At 43.1% G+C, this 21,336-nt stretch overlaps 1 protein-coding gene across 1 annotated transcript; it reads right to left on the bottom strand.

Annotated features, from left to right (window-relative positions):
• Positions 1-6,079: 6,079 nt before the first annotated feature.
• Positions 6,080-20,767, bottom strand: gyg2 (glycogenin 2). Its single transcript, XM_041966223.1, has 9 exons — positions 20,549-20,767; positions 18,962-19,100; positions 18,668-18,842; positions 14,157-14,319; positions 12,855-12,981; positions 12,228-12,423; positions 10,888-10,995; positions 7,980-8,099; positions 6,080-7,480 (listed from the first exon to the last, which is right to left on the bottom strand). Exons 1-9 carry the CDS (start codon positions 20,553-20,555, stop codon positions 7,355-7,357), a joined length of 1,161 nt encoding a protein of 386 aa, XP_041822157.1. The 5' UTR covers positions 20,556-20,767; the 3' UTR covers positions 6,080-7,354.
• Positions 20,768-21,336: the final 569 nt, after the last annotated feature.

Genomic DNA, 21,336 nt, shown 5'->3' with positions numbered 1-21,336 from the left:
GATTGGCACCTCATCCTACAAGTTAATGGCCTCAGTGACTTGATTGGCACTATGAAGGCCAAACACCATAATAAAGCCAAATTGAAATAAAAAATATGGGCACATTTCTAAACTTCTGTGTATTTAAAATCACTCAGGGACAAAAAAAAGTGTCTCTATATGTTTCTCGACCTCGTAGAGTCCTCTGACTACTCTTTAAAGGGCATAAATTGGCTGAAAGATGATTTTGATTATTGAGATTGAAAGTATTCTTTACCTTAACAGAGTCAATACGCTCTAACGCTCTAAATTCCTCAGCAATTTTAACTGCACAGAAAGTGAAGAAACATTAAGCATTAAAGCAACTGATTTGGCTGATCATGTCTTCATCAGTAAGCAGGTACTCTCTGTAGCATCCTCAGCTGTACACGTAGCTTCGCTTCGATCACGTAGCACAGTTGCTTCTGACAATGACAGACTATGTCAAGCTGTGAAGAACTGCATAACTTCTCATTTTCTAACAAAGAAATATTGTTTAACTTAATTACAGAGGTGATTGAAATATGTATAATGTTGCTGAGATGTTTTTTTATAGCAGGCAAATTTTATTTGTCACTCATGATTTGAGAAATCCATTGGCGTCCTGTGTCTTTCATCAACAGCCATCTTTAGTATTTTCTGCGTTTCGATAACTGGACTCAGACAATTCAATTACTGATTCCTTCCTGCTCTCGGCAGCGTGCACCATCTTTGAAAGGTGTTGATGCAGGCTCAGTGTAATTTATAATTTGTCTTTGACGAGCTTTTAATAAAATATGTCCACCTGTTTCTACTAAGATCAAGGTCAAAAGCAAAATCTTCTTTAAGTCCTGAGGCATTGAAAGCGAAAGATTGAAAAAATGATGACTGTACCAGAAGTGACATCCATATGAGGTTTTAAAATAGCTCTAAATATATGCTAAAAAAAAGTTTCAGGAAACATACAGTAGCTTGGCGCTTTCTAAACTTTTTGATGAATGAAGTCATTCAGAAGTTGAATGTAGTTTTTGTTCAGCTGGCCTCAAAGAAGAGAGCACAGATTAAGATCTGAGAAAATGCACAACTTAGCATTTTGGATTAAGGATGTAGGTCACCATTACTCTTGGAGAGCAGAAACTCGCAGCCATCGCCTTGGGAACACGGCCGCAGCCAAGTCTTCCAGAGAGGAGACGCATCTGGAGCGACGAGGAAATCCCCCATTAGTTCAGCAGATTTGGCCTGAAAGAGTCACACTTTGAGAAGTTTCAGTATCTGTGACTCTCTTTGTTGAACACGTCATTCGTTATACAGTCAGGGCACTGGGGTTAAACAGCGATCCACTGTGCTGCCTCATCTAACATCCACCAGAATGCTCCTTAGCTCTCCTCTTGCAGATGAAATCAGCATTTTCCACCCTGAAAACTGATTAGACTGCAGTGATGCATGTTTTTCTCCGCGTGGCTAAAGGAGCCTGACAGCTAAACCAGATTGCTCACAGCGCTCCGCTATAAAGCCGTCTGTTTCTGACCCAGACCCCGCCTGAATACAGTTCACATCTTGTGCCCACCTGTTCGCTCTCATTACTGAAAGAGACAGTCGTCAGCGTTAAGTGATGCCACATTTTTCGGATGTTTATGCTGTTCGTATGCTTTCCTGTGCTTATCTGCTCCGACTTGAGCCGGTCTATTAAGGAAATTGACATCATAGAAAGCTGAAAAAGAAGCCACTCTTTAAGGGATTAGCGCTAATCAAGGCATATCCTCTTCTGCTCAGATGCAGCAAAATGAAGGGAAGCTTCAGTGCGGGAGCCTACTATGATCCCTGAATGACTGGAGATCTTCACATGGCGCCGTGGCTGATTGATGAATCAAAGACAGCATGAGGGAGCGTCGGCTGTGGAGGATTCGTATCCTACAGCAACACAATCAATGCATCTGAACATCAAGGCGCTTCATGTCTGAGCAACAGAGAAGAGTGGATTTGAAGAAGAGTTGAAAGGGCCGCGCCGTCAGAAGACGTCGGCGCGTGAGAGCACATTCCTCGCTAATGAAAGCAGCGCCGAGCTAACCCCGCTCTTCCTCCTCGGCTGCTCTGATGTTGACGAGTGGGCATGCGTCACGCGTCCGCCGTGCGTTCTCGAGCACTGAGCCATGCTAAATCACACCATCGTCGGCCTCGGTAATCAAGCTGCCAAACTGAAAAGAGATGTCACGCGGTTTTCGAGGCCTTGATGGTATTTTGTGGCCAGACTGTTGAGAGTTCAGTTGACTGACACACCACCAATCATGTGAAGGGTTCCTGATTTCCAGGAAGTCTCAACCAAATCTAGTATTTTCTCTCTGGTCTTACTAGGACTGGGTGTCCAACCTCACTTTATTTCAGTATCAAATAACATTTATCTGTAGCATCAAGTGTTGAGAACTGCTTCCTAGTCTCGCTGCTGTTTCGTGGACACATATTTTAAAAAGGAACAGTTTTATTAGAGTCTTATAATTCCAACCCCACAAAGTGTGCCTCTTGAATGTAAAGGGTAACTGACTTCCCCCCACATTGTTTCAGACGTATTGCAGATGCAAGACTTCCCCGAAGATTTTCTCAAGTTTCAGCAGCTGCGCGCTAAACTTTGGACCTTTGGATTGTCTCCCACTTGGGGAATTAGTGTCGAAGTCTTCGGGCAGATGTGAACATGCCTGTGGGCCAACATGCTGCTGGATTCTGTTTAATTTATTCTGCCTGGCTTATGTGAGATTGACAGAATTGACGTTCTGGACCCCGGTGGCAGAAACACCAACTGTGAAATCCTCTTTTACAAGCTTGCTGAAAAAAAGGAGGCGACTGATTTGACCTGAAACGATGTTGAAGATGCATCTGTCCATTGAATTGCAGAGTGCTTACTTGTCTAATTGTGTGAATCTGGTTTGGTTTGTGGCCCAGTTTCAGTCGGCAGCCTGCCACTGAAAGGACAAACTCCACCCAGCTGTCCGCTCCATCAGGGAGCCTTGAAATGAGCGCAGACCAGAATCCCTTCCACAGCTGACTGCCATTACTCTTGCAATCCCCAATTAGCCCGATCACAGAAATTGTGGGTCATTAGAATCCGAAGCCGCCAGTTGAACCACTGATCAAATTAGCCAAACGGCTTTGAGTGTGATTCATGGGACGGCTACCACACATGATGAGCGGAGGAGGCGGTTCAAAGCAGTTTCACCCGGAAACATATGGAGGTTCTTAGGATTCCCTGACAGCCGTCACATTTCCTCCTCGTCCACCCTGCGTGCATCTGAACACAATCAGCTGGCCTGGATGTGCAGCCCACACCTGCACACACACACATTTTCCACTGTTCTCGCTCTCACACACATTCTCTCAATCACAACCGAGCAGAGAGACGGTGCAGCCATCGAAGAGTTCCAGATGGGGACATTATCCGACTAATTGTTTGTCTAAATACACTTAAAGAGCACACTTATGTTGAAATAGAGAATAAACAGACAAGGGGAATAAATCCTTGGCGCTTCACTTATCGAGACCTGACTATTTGGCCAAGCGGGGTGTTCAGGTTCATCTTCCTTGGAATTTGTGTTTATGCACCCGACAAAGGTGGAATTTCTTGGAAGCGCAGACGAGTGTCAGTCCCGTTCTGTCAAAGCAAACAGACTGGGTCAGTATGGTGAAATTCCTCGTGGGGTCAGCGTGGTGTCGGCGCTCGTTATGTAAGCAAGGCTGAAAGCACTCAGTGAGTTATGTATCTGAAGATTTCATTCAAACAAACAGCCGGTTTTTGTTTTCTGCAAACTCTTCTTTGCGGTTGAGTTGCTGTGGAGGCTGAAACTGCTTCACTTGATCATGCAATTCCTTGCTGACAGGAGGTGGTCAAAATACGTAGAACTGACCGTTTTTATGAACCATGCTAGTGGCTGGACCACAATCTCAGTCTGTCTCAGACCACATCGTTGATCCAGACTGAAGTATCTCAACAACTATTGTGAATCTGCACAGACGGCCTTTGATGATCCACTGACGCTTCACCTCGTGCCACCATGAGGCTGACGTTGGTGGTTATTCGTGACGTTCATGTTCCCCTCAGAATCAACTCTAATAACTTTTCTGATCCTCTGAATTTTCATCTAGCGCCACCATCAGGTCAAACGTTTCATCTGCGCAACTCTTTGGTTTCTGACAGGTGTAAAAGCTGGAGTGTGTGCAATGCTAGCATGCTAACACAGCTGACTAAGGTCAAGGAGAGCTGCTTCTGGGGCACTTCTGGTGGCGCCACGTGCGCTGTAAACTCAGATGTAGGCTTTAAATGAAGCAGGTGCTGGGGTTGGACAAATGCATCGTCCTATCAGAGATTAGCTGGCTCGCAAAGAGGCCTGCAATGGCGTGGAGAGGCAGCGTTGGAAAACGTGTCGAGCCTGAACATTTTCACATCTAACTCTGTGAATTAAGGCTTTATTTCAATCAGATGAGAGTCGCTGATGGAACAGTGGAAAGACAAACCAAGACTGTGTGTGGGTGAGCGAAGGTTTTGTTTCTGTTGAGTCTGTAGTGTTTTTTACACCGAGTTGTCGCGGCAATTAAGCTCATCTTAGTTCAGTGAAAGGGAGAAACTTGAATCGAGAAGGCGTACGGTTGTAATTTTCTGTATCTGGTACCAGCTCTGTACTGCCTCCAACATGATCCCTTTTTTTTACCTTTACCAATAAAAGTCGTAGACGTACACATTACATAACTGCTTACCAATGGGAGGAACATTTCACTAAGAGCCAACTCAATAAAACAGCTTACAGCAGGTCTAAGAATATTTGCTTTCTTGACATTTTGTCTGTTTAGAATTTAAGATGTAATTTTGATAGACAAATGCCCATCAATTAATTTGTAGCCTTGTTCCCATTTTAAACCCATGAAGCCCACTTTATCCCATAAGGAAATTAATTGTAGCTGTAATAATATTCCTCACTGGCTTAAATAGTATTACTGTGATTATAAATAACTTGTAATTTTGCCTTTGATTATCTTAGACTGCCTCGCTGGTTAATGAATATCAGTGTTTGCGGCGTGTGTTGACACAGTTTGTCAATCCCTGCTCGTAATTACCACTGGCAGGCTGACACGAGCGACTTCTCCCAGCAGACAGGTCATATTTATGCTAAATCACACACAACACAAACGCAGGATTAGACTCCAGTCTGCCACATAATCATTACAGGGACTGATTTCACAGATTTATACATATTCAACCTGAGAGGAGAGCTTGACAATCAACTCAGCTGTTGTCTGCTCGTGAAAATGAAATCTGCAGACTCTTGGGCATCAGCCCCAAATAAAGATTTCTCTGTTCCTGCTGTTAGCTAACCTGGGCTGGAAGCTGTCTCGAACAGCATCATTTCAAGAATGTCAGTGTCTGCGGGGACTGATCTCTGATTCCTTTTGCCTTTTCAGGCCTTAATGAATGAGGCGGTCAAGGGAAACCGCTAACTTATCCCAGATCCGTGCTCGCAGTTTAATCTTGATGAATCGGAGTCAAGCGGGAGCTGCCGAGCCGAGAGCGGCGATGTGCCAGGTCGCCTTTCAAAGCAATCATCATAAGGCCTTTTCACTGACAGCACAGCCCTGGCCCGAGTTCACCTCCCGCCATTTGCTTTGTATTCAGCACAATCTCTTCCATCGCCGTGCCACAACATTATGGGAGGAATGCCTATGAAAATTACATGCACCATGTGCCCAGTGGATATGGATCACACAGCATACTGTTGACTGTGACTGCAGCCTGACATCTATTAATCTGCGCTCCTGCTTCTCTCATTTGCTGCCATGATGGAGACAGTTTACGGAAGAAGAGCCACAGTGCCCCCTGGTGGGACAATTGAGACACAATCTGATGCAGAAACAACTGCAGAATTCAAATTAAAGCTTGTTTTTGATGATGCTCATTTTCCAGAATTTACTAGTGATTTCCTAGAAAGTTTCCTGAAAATAACCACGTAATTGGACACTTATTATAAACCAAGGCAATGTTCTCACACAGTTATTTATGGTGAATTTATTAGCACACTGCATTTTCAGAAGAAGAACTGTCAACATTTGAATGAACGGAGAAACTGAAGCAAATATTCACTTATCACTCAAACTTCACTCTCCATACTTGTTGAACTGGCCTGTAGAGAAATTCGACATTTTTGCATATGCTGGGCACTGACTTAAAGACTCAGCAGCCTCTTCTTCAATGGTACTGGTATTGTACAATATGTGTTACAAGCAGTTCAAACACAGGGAAGAAAAAGAAGCAATGCAACAAGGAGTCACGTGCAGAACAATAACATAATAAGATGATTGTAGGTATGATTGTATGAATAGCCAAAGACCATCTGGTTGAAATAATATTAACTGTTATCAAAGTGTAAACAACAGAAATGGTAGTGGAGTACTTTAAATATGGATGTGGAAACATGGTGCATTAAATGTCGTTGAGCAATTCTTCACTTTTGTTTTTAAATATAAGTCAGCAAATCCAATGTACAGAGTCAAACCAACAATAAATGCACAGCTGACAACTGTGTGTATCCAAAGTCTGGTGAAGCTTATTCTCTTCTCCCATAGAACTCCATTGTCACCGGGTGACATGCTGCTTTGACTCAATCCAAAATGCCCCGAATACTCACGAGAGCACCAAATGTGGAGTAATCTGCCGCTAAAAATAGTCCCCAACAAATGCACGATTTCCTCCTGTCTGCCTAGCCTTCTGCAACCTGTTTTAGGAAATTACTCAGCCTTTTGTAAAAGCAATGGCGTTGGAGCTCAGAGACACTGACGCAGAGAAGTCAGGAAGTCCTGAGAGACAGACTAACACATTGTTGGTTTGGGCCTTTGCATAGGATTTGTTGACAGGAAAATTAAGAACAACACAAGCCTTGTCATTTTGAGTCGGCTGTGTGTATTACCTGGTGTTAACTTTTAATGGCACCTGCTCTGCAAAATCACTGTGACTGTCACCTGCCAAGAACCTTTCAGCAGGTTCTGTCCACTGATTTTGATCTTTCAAACGAAATCATGTCGGGGTTTTTTGTATAGAACGAAACATTCCTATGAAAATTGTTTCAGTTTTATGTTGGTTTCAGTCTCAAGGTCAGTCTCAAGGTCGCCACAGTTGTTTATCACTCTCAGCTATAGTGCCTGGATACTAGCAGTGGATGTCAGATGACTTTAAAGATACAAACATCTTTTTGTCTGCCTGTAAAATACAAGTCAAATCCTGCCACCACAGCCTGGAAATTCAGTCAGGCTATTACCATTGAGTTCAGACTAAACTCTGTCCCTGAGGAAATGAACGCGAGTTCTTCCTCCTGTGCGTCGTCCATTAATCCAGGAAGCGGTCCAGCATCCTCTGGATGTTGCAGAAGGCGTCTCTGCCCAGGTAGTCGACCCGGCCTGCCTCCCACAGCCTGCGATGCTGCAGCCGCTCTGCCTCTGGGTCTGCAGCCCTCTGCCGCCGCGAGGATGGAGAATAACAAATCAGTCTTCAAAGGGAATTCATCACGGGAAACATCAGGAGGAATTTTTAGGTGCGCGTTTCAAGCCCTCAGAACGTGCAGTTTAGCAGGGAACACTCGTCGTTATTCTTTCACATTCATCTTACGAACACTTTCAAGTAACCTGTGTCTTATTATGCACTCATACATTCAATATCATCTCTCGGCTCTAATCCGTGTTGAGTTTAGACACCACCACACTGAGCTTGGAGATGAGGCACCTTTTATAAAGTGTGCTTATTATTACAATTGAATGTTTTATTAATTATAATAAATCATTAAGAATGCTCAAAAGATAAGTCACATCTATTAACAAGAGCAGCTTTTGGATTACATTATGATTCATTATTATTATTACATTTATAGCTGTAGACTTGTTTATTGAAACCCCCTTTATTAATGACTTATCAGGATGTATAAAGCATTAGTGAATGAACTGAGTGGTCTACGTACATGCTGTGTTTCAGTGTCCGAGGCGCCATCGCTGCCCTCCAACCCCTCTGGGTCCTTGATCTCTGTCATCCTACATGTTGCTGACTCTTCCTCCAGCGGTGTGTTTTCTCTGTGGGAACACTACACACAGCATCGTCACGTCACTCAAACTCATGTGAGGGCATGACATATAGCTCAAAGTGTGAAATCCTACAGCGGCAGAGGTTTAAACTCGAAACTTTGCCCCGCCTCGCCCTCGCTCTGTGGAGCGCTTGATAACGCTGCTGATGTATGTTCATGGGTGTTGTCACACTGGAGGGCGTCTGTCTGTTCAGGCTAATCTTACAAGCTTGTATAAACACAATGCATCAAGTGGAAATGAATTAAACAAATGACAGAAATGCAATGAGGAGCGCAGAGGCCTGTGGCAGATAATAGGCTCTGTCCCTGTGTTCTTTTTTTCCTGCTGTAGTCAAATGCAGTCAAGCAGAAATACTCATAAATTAACAGTCACATCTACTGGAACTAACAAGAGGCACTTGAGCTGCCTAATAACCCACCATAATAATCACCATGATATATTATAAACACAAGCAGCTATGCTAATAAGGTCATTTATTAAAGTAATTAATGAATTGATTAGCAAATGTTTCTAATGACCACTTATTTGGCTTCACAGAACATGTGTGACTATAAATGAACTCTTTGAAGGTTATAGGGGCTTTTTTCTTCGGATGGAGCTAGCAGTTTCCAGTCTTTGTGCTAAGCTAGGCTAGCATGTACCAGACTATGGCTGCAGTGGACGCACAGAGACGAAACTGATGTCATTCTTGTCATCAGATGGTGGATTTGATAGCAAACAAGCACACATTATAATGTTGTAATGCTGACTGTTTTCAGTAAATTTAACCCAATGTTTGGTCGTGTTTAAGGCTGAGCATTGGACATTCAGTGTTTTTGCATCCATTTATTAAAGCAAAAGGCGAGAATAAATCAATAAAATTAAGCCAAAACAGAAGCGCCAAAAACTGCAGTTCCGCAAATGGCCACTTGAGGCTGGTTTAAAAAGTGAATCAATCCCCATAGACCCCCATATTAAATTGTCCAACTTTACAGGTAAAATGGTTTTGTCTCCATCGCCAATTTCCTGTTCATGACAACTGTACAGGATTGCTTATTCAACTCACTCATTTAAATTATAGTCGCCCCCTAAAAAAGTTCTCAGAAGTGAATTTAGTGATGAAACCGGCCTTGGCCTGGCTGGTTGTTGTTACCATTCCGGCACTGCATTGTGGGATACAATAGGTGAGATAGATTGTACTGACTCATACTGGAGGTTTTAGCTGAATCAATATGACATCAGGGCATTTTTGGCTTGCTGCAGACTTTGCATTTGTTTGCATGCTGCATACTACATGTTGCATTTTGGCCAAATCCATACATGCCTGAGCTTCACAGTGGCTCTTCAGAAACCTGTTGGTGATGCTATGAAGACTACGTCCATGTTTTATACAGTCTATGGAATAAGCCAGACATTAGTTGCTACTTTAGCAACCATCTGGGCTATTGAATATTTGAAAGAGGAAGTTCAGCTGTTGAGTCTTCTTTGTTACTGTGGATCATTGTGACGTCATGGCTCCTCTTAGTACGTGGTTAGTTTATGTCCGTTTCTATTCTTCAGCATTTCTGACAGAGTAGCTGCTCAGTGTGTGATTGCTGCCCCCTCTGGTATATGTGCCATTTTGAACTGAGCTCAGGGACTCAAATACACCAAAACCACTGTGCACTAAAAGCTTTAAAGGCCTTTTAAGTTATTTTTGTAAATAAGATGTCTGCTCGGGTTGAAGGTGGGCAGAATTATGCTTGGACATACGTGAGGACACAAAATTACTTCAGCTAATTGGAATGATAAAGATATAATTCGCCAGTTGACGTGCCACTCAAACAGTCTGTGCACACCGACACAAACCTGAGAAGAGGTCTACAAAGGCCAAAAATAAGCTAAATCACATAATTTCATTTATTTTAGATAATAAATAAGTTGAATGGCCTCAAAATCAACTGATTTTGTGCATAGGCGTGCAGGGCCTTTAAAACAGCACATGGGCCATTGTGGCTCAGTAAGGGGGGAGCTGTGTTGTGTGTAAATGCGGTCCTTTCACACACAGCAACATTAGCATTCATTTCAAGTTTGTTTGTGTCCATCAGATGAATGTAAGCCCAATATTCACTTTCCTTTTAGCACCGGGGCCTCATTTATTCTTAGATTTATACTCGAACTTGGTCTTAAGATCATTTCCAAACGGCGTGCTTCTATTTGATCCATAAAAGACACCGAGCATAAACAACCTTGCTTAAGCAGGTTCTTAGAATCCCATTTGTAACTCAGGTACCTGTGATCTATAAACCTCAAATATACTTCAGCTGACAGCTCCTGCCTGATTTCCCTTTTTATAACACCAGCACAAACAAGGCTTTAGTCAGGAATAGCCACGGACCAAAACAGAAAAGCAAACCTTTTGGAGGACGAGATGACGGCGATGGTGGAGGAGACCGAAGCCGGCAGCATTTGTTATTCAGTGGACTAAATAATGGGACGAAGCCGAACACACAGCTCTGAGTGTGTTGCTGCTGCAGTGTATGACGTGGGGCATGAAGACAGAACTGTGACTGAAAGCTGGAATATTTAACGTAGTAGGTCTGCTAATTCCTCACACCTTCAACTGATAATCCCTATCACTAGCTTCCCTGACTGACCCCTACGTCAACATCACAAAGTCTAGGCTTTGCTTAAAAATAAGATCCTTTCTAGGTCAAAGAAGAGTTTTATGAATAACTACCTGTGAGAGGTTTTATTCTTACGTCATTCTTAAGATCAAAACTGAGCCTAAGTCCATTCTATAAATGAGGTGTCAGTGTCTCATCTTACTGTCTTTGGTGAATGGAGCCTCTCAGGTGGTGGAGAAAAATGCGCCAGAAGCGACTCAGAGCTGTCCACAGTTTCTCGAAATGACATCTTAGCTTCCCTTTCTTGGATCTGCAAAACAAGGGAGGGATGTTGAGCATTGGGACGACCAATATCAGGGCACAACACAACAACATTCAGATACGCTGCTGGACGCTACATTTAGCATCAGAACCATTATGTAGCACACACCAGTTAGAGCCAAACAATTACCTGTAAGGGTTTTTAACTCTGCAGGACAGTGAAAGTAGTGGTAACACTTTGTTTTACAGGTTCCATCTGTCTCTACAATCTATATTTCATTCATAGGACATTTCCGTGAATTACTATACAAAGTAATTTGGGTGACGATGGAGATTTTGGTTCACTTCTAGTGAACTAATGCTATTTCATTTCTGGTGTAACCCTCAGATTATTTCAGTGAGAGCATGTGAAAATGCAAAAGTAATCTACAGGCAAACATACAGTTTAACATATGTGAGGAAAATGTTTCCAAAAATAAATGAAAATGTTGCCTCCATTAGTGGATGGAGTCTGGAGGGGTGCAGGAATATGAGTACATCCCAAGCATCTTTTCCTTGAATCCTAGTGCATCCCAGCGAGAATGCATAGTGAGACGCAAGGGAGCCAGACAAGGAGAGAAGAAACAAATCTATTTGATTGAAATGTGATGTCTTTGTGAGACGAGCCTGTTTCTGGTCACAGCGGCAGCTCATCACAGCTGGATCAGCTGTCAGTCAGCTTTAACAGAAGTAAATTCATTCAAGCGCCCGTTTTTTAAATGACAAATTATGCCATCATGTGTCATAGGTTATGTTTCATGCATCATAGTCACAATCATTTGACAGATTATTCCTTCACATACTCACATCATGAAGTTTGGCAAGCAGAGTCCTTCAGTTTTCCAGGTTTAACTGTCAGGAGTCATTGTCGGGACAATAGTAATCATATTTCTTTGTCCCTCTACAGTAACAACGAGCGATTCTGTTGCCTTGCCACTAATGCTGACACCCTGTGTGTGTTTCAGTATTTATTAAGACATGGGTATTTCATGTTGCATATGCCAAGAGTCAGGGTAAGAAGCTACACACCAAATTCCATTCAAAAAGTGGGATGTTTAATGACTGCTAGTGTATCTGCAAAGTTAAAGAGGAGACCTCGCACAAACAAGAATGAAGGTTTTTAATTGGCTGAGAGTCTGACCTCTGAACCAACTCTCTGACCTACAGCAAGACGTTAGGATCCTACCTGGCTGACCTGCAGCAAACCAGATAGAAGGGCTAAAGTCACATTGGTGTTCGTACCTGTTGTGGATTCTCCAAGTCTTGACTGAGCTGTTTCTCTGGTAGCGGTGACGTTGATTGGCCGAGGTATTCCTTCCACCACAGAGATACAAACTGTTCCATGACATGATGCGAGCAGCCGTCATCCCTCTGGCCGCTGGAGCTCCAGGGTTTCACTGCTCCTAAGAAATGGACGATCTTTGCATTGTGGCCAAACCTGCGGAAACACATTATAACGCTAGCATGTTCGTGCAGCGCGTCGGTCGGAACAGTTCCGCTTGGTAGAGGATGACGCAGAGGAAGGTAAGACTGAAAGCCACAAGGTGCTTCATGCAACAGGACAGGATTCAGACTCTACAGGCCCCAGACCCTGTGTGCAGGCAGTGTGTTTGCAGCAAATGTTCACCATTGATAAAATGTGATTTTTGAAGGGGAAGGAGCCATCTGATTGGCCAGAGACAATTCCCTGCAGTGTGTAAATGCAGGATTTCTTTTCATTTAGTGATGAAGAAAACAGCGACAACCTTTAAAATTGGTTACAGCAGATGATCTGCCTGTCAGCCCAACAATGTGTTTAACTCCACATATACAAGTGTGTAAACAGGGAGTATAATGGGACACAGCCACAGGCGGTGCAGACACACTCACTGTTGGAAAGCAGGCAGGTAGCTGTAGACGGAGCTGCCACTGAGGTTGTAGACAAACGGCAGATGCTTGCTGATGTCTTCCACTGGCCAGCTGCTGAAGAAGCTGTTCAACAGGCCCTGGTCCCCTCCTGACAGCAACCCATACGAGAACAAACATTTGTCGAACATGTACAAACAACTGCACAGACAGGTCTACATGTTCTGCCAAAAAAAGGGGGATCACAAGTCATTCTATGAGGATTTGTTGATCAAATCTTGGTTCCGGCTTAGAAAAATCAAATCAACAAAACAGAGTGTGATCCTGATCCTCAGCTGTGTTTGAGCCCAGTAAGAAGCTGCCAGTGAAGTTGTACAGCACACAGTCATAAATGATCGGAAACATTATAACAATGTGCATGTTAAAAAAGCAAATCTTACTTTCAGTATTTAACATATCAATCCAGCTAATATGGTGGTTTGATATATAGCTGAATGTGGGTTCAGAGTAGATGTTTGCTTTAAAAAACCTTTTTTTTCCTTATAAGAAATGATGGAAAATAATCATGCTTGACATGATGACATCCTCTCATCCTGTGGACATCTGCAGTCTCTCCTCTTTCTGTCCTTTTGTCTCTCATCTGTCTCTCCCCTGTCTGTCTAGTAGCGTGACATCACTGCAGGGCGGGGCCGACAGGTCGGGCCAGCCTCTCCCCTGATTGAGCACACCTGTGCTCTATCATACAATCAGGACCACATGGCCACACAGTATAAGATCCCCGGACAATCTACCTGCATCCATCTGCCTACCACACAACATCCAGACATACACACACATATATAGCAATATACAGAGCAATCAGGTTGCTATGACATGACCCCACCCCTCTGAAGTGCTTAAAATTCAAAGCCACTTTTGGAAGCAACATGAACATTCACTGGAGTCGCATTAGCTTCCCGCCTTATGAATCCGGTTATCTCTCTCATTTAGCTCCGTTTTGGGGCATTTCTGGCTCTTTAGCTGCAGCTGTCTATTGTTTGGTGCTGGGCAGGTAGTGATCTGTGGGCTTATCAGAGCAGCGCGCTGCTGCTGGAAATGAGGTTGCTGAGAGTGCTGAGACTGAACCAAAGCTGTACATTTTTGGCCTGTGAAACCAAATTGTGACGCTAAAAGAGGCTAAAATGCTCTACGGGGTTGAGCCCAGCAGAGTTGCTGATAGATGTCTGTGGGTTTGGTGCTATGACCAACCCCTTCACACTACACACTAGTCACTTGATCTATTAGCTAGAGTAAAAATGTTGATTAGCACAGTTAGTCATGTATCACCGTCAAAGCTGCCGTGCTGCAGGGCGTGATCCAGGAGGCCGGTGTGGGTGCGCAGGGAAGGCCTGAAGACAAACACGCCGGAGTTGAAGCAGTCGGGCCAGCCGGGATCAGGAGCTGCCGACAGTTCGTCTCTCTCGAACAGCTCGTCCACGTTCCTCAGGACCTGAGAGGCAACAGGTCCATCAGAGGTCAAACAGGGTCGTCTTTCAGACATGTCTGATTTCTGCTTCCACCCCGCTAAAATACCGCTAAATAGAATCTAGTTTGGCGCTGCTCAAAGCAAATGAGAATAATAATGACAGAATTACAACAAGATAATATAAATAAAATAATACTCCATCTTTTCTCAGCCTTGCTCCACAATAAGTGATGAAACCTTCCCTAACATAATCAGAATTTGACCTTTTTTCCACCACACAGTATAATTGCAGCTACAAGCCAAATATTACAAGCATGGTGAAAAACGCTGCTTATTTTCTTCTTAGATCATATTTCAATGCCTTCCCATCAGACCTTCAAGCCATTACTTCCCTTGTGAATCTGAATTTCCTTCAGACCTTAGTGAAATGTTTTAGTGCTCGAATCATTTAGACTTCCAAACAATTGACGAAAACATCCCCAACTAACGTGAGGCGCCATCGCCTCAGAAGAGATGGGGTCACTGGGGTCCAAGTGAATTATTCAAAAGCAGAATTATTTAAAAACTGGACTGAACCGGCCCTAGTGCCTCTGTCTGTCGTTAATGAGTTACTAGAAAATGACGCACTTCCTCCTACTTTGATAAAAGCACAAATCTCACTGCCTCACAGTTTATGGTGACTTTTTAATGTTCCATGATACCTCAGTAGCTGTTATGGTTTTGGTGGTACAACCTCTGCTGCTCAGTTATCAGATTAGTCTGAAGTGTTTTTCATCATCACTGTTAGACAGTGGCATGCACGGGGGGGGCAAGGGGGCGCCTGCCCCCCCCTTGTGGCCCAATTGTTGAAAAACGCGTGCTAAAGTGCCTTCTTGGGAGCCAAAACGTGCACTAAAGTGCCCTCTTGGACACCAAAACGCGTGCTAAATTGCCCCCTGGGAGCCAAAACGCGCATCTTGGAAGCCAAAATGTGTGCTAAAGTGCCCCCTGGGAGCCAAAACGTGCATTAAAGTGCCCTCTTGGAAGCCAAAATGCATGCTAAAGTGCCACCTGGGAGCCAAAACGCGCATTAAAGTGCCCTCTTGGAAGCCAAAATGTGTGTAAAAGTGCCCCCTGGGAGCCAAAACGTGCACTAAAGTGCCCTCTTGGACGCCAAAACACATGTTAAAGTGCCCTCTTGGATGCCAAATCGCGTGCTCAAGTGAAGTCCTTTTTGCCCCTGCCCTTCAAAAAGTCTGTGCACGCCACTGCTGCCATTTTAGTTCAGCCTCTAAAGCACCTTTGCTATTTCTGCATTACCCATGTTTCTGTCTCCTAAAAAACAAATGAGACCAGAACACGTCCTGAAAATGGTTCCCTGTGAACATAATCCAGCTGATGTCATTTCCAGGAGATACGGTCGCACATTGCACAATAGAAAAGATGCTCTGAATGCTCTCTGCATGGGCCCTCAGTCCACGATGAAATAGATCAGTCATCTAACACATTGTGTATTATCTAATTTAATAAATTGTGTACAGGATCATGGATGAAAGTCATGAATAAATGGAAAATTAAAGGGGAATTCAACTTTCAAAGAGTTGAAGTTCTGTGCAAAATTCAAACAGGGATTAATGTTAAGGTCTCGTATTATATTCAGCTGAACTGCAGAATGCATTGTTGCACAGAATGGGTCCAGAGGATTTTGTCAGCCATCTCTTACATTGGAGTCGTGCAACAAAGGAATCTTTTCACAACCACCAGTTATTGCTGATGGCTTTTTTCCTGCTAAATGTGTGTCTATTTCCACCAGTTAAAATACTGAACAGTGCTTACGAGCGTCTCTGGATCGCCTGAAGCATTCATCAATGCAGTCATTTCTATAAACAGAGATCTGGATGGGGGAGGTGAGGAAAAAGTTTTTGGTTTCGGAAGCCTTTTTTTTTTTTTGTAGTCTGTTTGTATTCAGAGAAGTGTTGACCAATCACATTTAGAGTGGGCTTTGGTTGCATGCAGGTAGGCCAAAACAGCAACAGAGGCAGAGTACATTGGTTGACATGTAGTCTTGGAACCAATCAGTTTGATGACGATGTAGCTTTTTATGAGCTTTTTAATAATTTATCTTCACTCATGCAGATATCTGTTCATAGAGATGAAATGTCATCTTCGCACCTGAAGTTGCTAATTGGACTGCAAACGATGACCAGCGAACAGCAGAGGAAGTCTTGGCCTGCATATCTGTTAACCAGATTTCTGCTGGCTACACTGTAAGCCCCCAAAACATTGGCCATTGCCCTCAGAGGTTAGATTGTTGCCAGAGGATAACCAGTGGATTCCTTATTACCAGTGAAGTGAAGTTAGCATCTGAGAGTTTCACCACATTTTCCAGTTGAAGCTCAGAGAAAAGGACTTTTGCCATTTAATCAGCATTACTGGACAAACACTGGATAGTTGGATTATTGGAAAGAAAGAAAGAAAGAAAGCGTGCATTGGCATAATTATTAATCACTTTCTCTACCGGAGGAACGGAATCCTCATTTGGTGTGTCAGGCCAAAAATCTCCACTGGTTTTCAATTGGGTTGAGATCAGATGACTGCGGAGGCTTTAACATGTGAGTCACAACATTTTCAGACTCATCAAAGCATTCTGCGATCCCTCGTGACCTATGGATGGGGGGCACTGTCATCCTGGAAGAGACCACGTTTCATCATAGGGTAAAGGGGATCACTCAGAACAGATTCGTTTTGGTTTGCAGTGACCTTTCCTTTAAGGGGGACAGCGTGCCTTCTTAATTGTACCATGTAGTGCACATGTGTGGAAGCATCTACATTCATATTTCTGTAGATCTGTCCCTGGATCACAGTCAACACCGTGGTTTGCATGTGCGTCAGCGCGGGTACAGCCTTGAGTCTCCTGCTCATCTCTGTTTAGTCTGGCAACATACCTGCCGCTGCTAACATGAGAACGTGTTTGCACTGACCAAACAAAGAGCCTACAGTAACAGCATGCTCCAGATATGTCCTCCGACATACGTGTGGGTACTCATTATACCGACACATTGGCCAACAGTTCAGAGAATGTATGGATGACCCTTAAAAGAGCAAACACAGACTGTTGACTTGTCGACCTGGGCTTCACAGACACTGGACCTTGGTCTGCATCCTCAGCGATTTTAACTGGCAGAACAGACACAATAATGATGACTTTATGAGATACATGCACCTATAATGTTAAAGAGGCCCAGTCTATACTAAGAATTTTATTTTTTTTACTTTTTCCCCACAGTGTCTGCTTAGAACAACTCTGGCATTGGACAAATGTAGTTAAGGATCCCGGCCATCTAAGGTTATGAATATGAGATAGAATGAAGTGTAACATTTTCGATTTTTAAAACAGATTTTCTATTGATCTATTATTTGTTGATGATGTTGAACGTAGCTGAACACTGCGATCTTGTCCCCCCGACGAATGTGGTTTATTTCCTTATGGTTGACATCGTTGTCATGGCTGGAGAGAGTGTTGTGTGTTGTTGCCCCTGAGTTCACACACTGACGTTACACCAGAGAATTTGCTATCAGCTCTTAAATCGCAGGTACAGAATGTGCCTCCTGTAAAAATATGTCTGAGTCAGACATAAACATGGACAAACTGTCTGATCCTTGTCTGCCTCATTTTCATGCTGGGCCAATCACAAGAGATTTCACATCAATTAATGAATTAAATGCTATTTCATCATTGCCGGTCATTACTGACAGTCACAGATGGTGGCAGATAGTGATGTACAGTTGATCAGTGATAAAGTGGTCTGTGCAATATCTGCTTTAGTGTTGTATAACTTTATTACACAGAGCGCTGTATGTCTGTTTCTAGGGATAATTCCTCTGAAGAGTTGAACAGCTATGTTTAAAAATATTTAAACAAATGAACAAAGGAATAATCTGTCTTCAAGGTAAAAAGCTTATGTGGATTATTGTGGCTCTTGGTTTGTTCTTGGTTGTTTAAACCTTTTAGAGGTTATTATTGTCCTAATGGAGTGATACTGATTCATTTCTGGTACCTCCTTCTAATAAGGCACTAAGATCACACCTGGGGGTATTATTACCATACCTGTCATTAATACTTTTAACTGTATTATTTGCTTTAACGTTAAGCAGGCATGATGCAAGACATCCTCAGTAGATTGAAATAAATAGGATTTGGATTCCCTCTCAGAATGCCAGGCATGCACAGTACATTGAAATTCCTGAATCCAGACAGTAACATATAGACTGTACTAATTTACACCAAGATCCCAAAAACCTTTGCCTTCAGAATAATCTAAAGCACTCATAGAAATTCTACATACTGTGGCACAGTGCTGGCAACATGTTGCCATATGCTCAGTGGACTCACAAGTGTGTCAGCGTCCAGGAAGACACATTTGCTGTACTGGGTCAGCGTCCAGCAGTGGATCTTGGTGAAGGTGATGCCGAGCTCAGGACGTCCCAGCAGGGACAGGTGGATACGGTCCTCACTGTCCATCACATCCACTATGATGACCTCATCAAATACATCCTTCAGGGCGAGCCTGATGAGATATGAAGATTTAATTTGGCACTAGCACTGCCTTCCACTTAATTTTGAAGCTCATAGATGGGGCCATGTACAGCTGGGGACAAGCTAAAAAAAAAGGGATGCATCACCCACCTTGACTGTTCTGAGACATTTGGCGTGACCATGACGACAATGCTGCGAGTTGTCCCATGACGCCGTAAACTCTTGGCCACCACTGTGGCTCCCATGCAGTATGAGTCTGTGGTGGCCAGAGTGACGAAGGCCTCGCCTGCTAAAGAGTGGTCAGACAATGGAATTAGACTGAAACTTCTTCAGAGTTAGCAGCATTCATACAGTTTAGAATGAGTGGGAATTATGCTAACTTAAACGGCATATGTACTCATTTAGTGGCACAACGTTTCATAACTGGAGGTATGTTGTGTTACTTCTATGCAATGTTATTCAAAATCTCCAACATTCACATCATTATTTAACATTATTTATCAGGTTTCAAGTCAGATATGACAGTTACACATGGTAGTTAGTTGGTGTAAATATTTTAAGACAAATAAAGTCAACAAAACAAAAACAGCATTGAGACAGAAGTTCACAAAAAAACACATTTTTTAATTCAACTTTGGTACACAGATTGCCTTAAAAAATAACATCGGCGACATTGTTACGCTTCATTATGCTCCACAGCTCGCTTTCCAAAGGAAATGAGCACAGGTAGAACTCAAATCATCAGTGAGGGCTCCTTTCCAGCCGTCCCTGCAGTGCAGTAATTAAAGTCATCAGTGACACTCCTGCTTCACTCCATGTTTTTTTTTCCCTGGAGTGATGCTGCACCCCACTACAGGGGTCTACCCCCTCCTCCCATTTTCCCAAGCACTGGTTTCTTTTATCAGACCAGCTAACATAACGACGCTGTTTTGAAAAGTTGATTTAAGCATGTTAATGAGGCAGAATGGGACACTAAACCACCGATTCAGGTTGAGAAATCTCCTAATTCTAATGCATTTAAATCAGTTGTCATGCAGTTCAGTCTTTTTTTTCCACCTGTGAAGTTTTAAGGGCATGAGCGGAATTTGATTTTACTCCCATCCCCACAGGAAAACTCTGAATAATGAAAGTAACTTTCAAAAGCCGGTATCTGTCTGAACCAAAACGTCTTGAACTTCATACTTTGAAAAATGACTTCCCACTGCAAGACTATGTTTAATAACATTTCCACACAAAAGGCAGCTAATGGTTCTTTTCATGCATTTATTTCCATTACGGTCGCACCATGAGGGTAATACCAGCTTTATGTAGAGCGTGAAGTGTGCAGTCGAGACAGGCATGTCGAGACTTTAATTTTCCTGGCCTGCAGTCAGCTGCAGAGCTATTTAACCTTTTGTCTGCAGCCATCTCTGGGCTGCATGTAGTGTTAAATTTCAACTGACACACAGTTTGAGCTGAGTGTGGAGAACAGGAACAGAGCCTATTCTGATTTCAAGTCAAACTGGGTCGCAGTGTATGCAGCATGTTCTATATAATTTAACAATCAGGGAGAATCACAGTTCTAGTTCCAAGGTTCAAAGCTGAAATTGGGAGGCAAGCTAGTCTTTTATTTATTGAACTTACTTAACCTGTGTAGAGAAGGTCAATTAGCAAAGCACATTTTACTCCCCAGTAGAAGTCAGCAGCTGAGGAGTACAAGTTGGTCGTACACATTTATATGAAAAGAATGTCACCTACCTGACATTCTCGATGTCGTAAACCTCCTGCAAATGCAGTAACTTCGCTTATCCGCAAAGGTGATTGGGTTTTTGCCTAACTTTGATGCTCACAGAGATGGCCGTCACATCTCTGCATGAGCTGATACTGGAAGCTGAAACACCGGCAGGGTGAATTACTATTCAGCGCTGCACGAGGAAGTCGCATCTCATTCTGTTTTTCCCCGCAGACTGAAGAGTGGCGCAGAGGCCTGCTGTGTCTGCTCCTCTGTTTGTTCACATGGTCATTCAACTAGTGAAAAGTGACGTCCGCCGTGTGTTGTGCAACAGGCTCAACCTTCACAACCTGCCCTCCTGTCCCTCTGATAGATAAGATAGGATAAGACTTTATTCATCCCCAGCCGGGGGGAATAAATAGGAAAAAAATAGCACTAGAATAAAGAAATACAAAACACAAAATAAAAGCTGACTATATATATATCAATGCATTTTATACAAAGGACTGTATACAAGAAAAAGTATGTTGTATCGTTCCTTAATACACACACCTGAGCACTAATGTAGCCCTTTAAAATTCAGGTTTTCCCTCAGATAATCGTCTTGACACAGAACAATAATTAACATCAATTTGATCTCAGTGGGCCAAATTCAGCCAAAAGGCTCATTTTCGTCTGCTGCCCCTGGGCAGGCTCTTGTGACCGATTAAAGGAAGAAAAGCGGACAAATAAGCAGACAGGAAATCATCAAAGAACGACATCCAAGCCTGAACTGTAGTGGGATACAGCTTGAGTGGAAATAAAGCTACTAAAA

The sequence above is a fragment of the Chelmon rostratus genome, chromosome 24 (genome assembly GCF_017976325.1).
Source record: "Chelmon rostratus isolate fCheRos1 chromosome 24, fCheRos1.pri, whole genome shotgun sequence".
NCBI classification, from domain to species: domain Eukaryota; kingdom Metazoa; phylum Chordata; class Actinopteri; order Chaetodontiformes; family Chaetodontidae; genus Chelmon; species Chelmon rostratus.
Note: the sequence above shows the minus strand (reverse complement) of the source record. Positions and strands in the feature narration are given on the sequence as shown.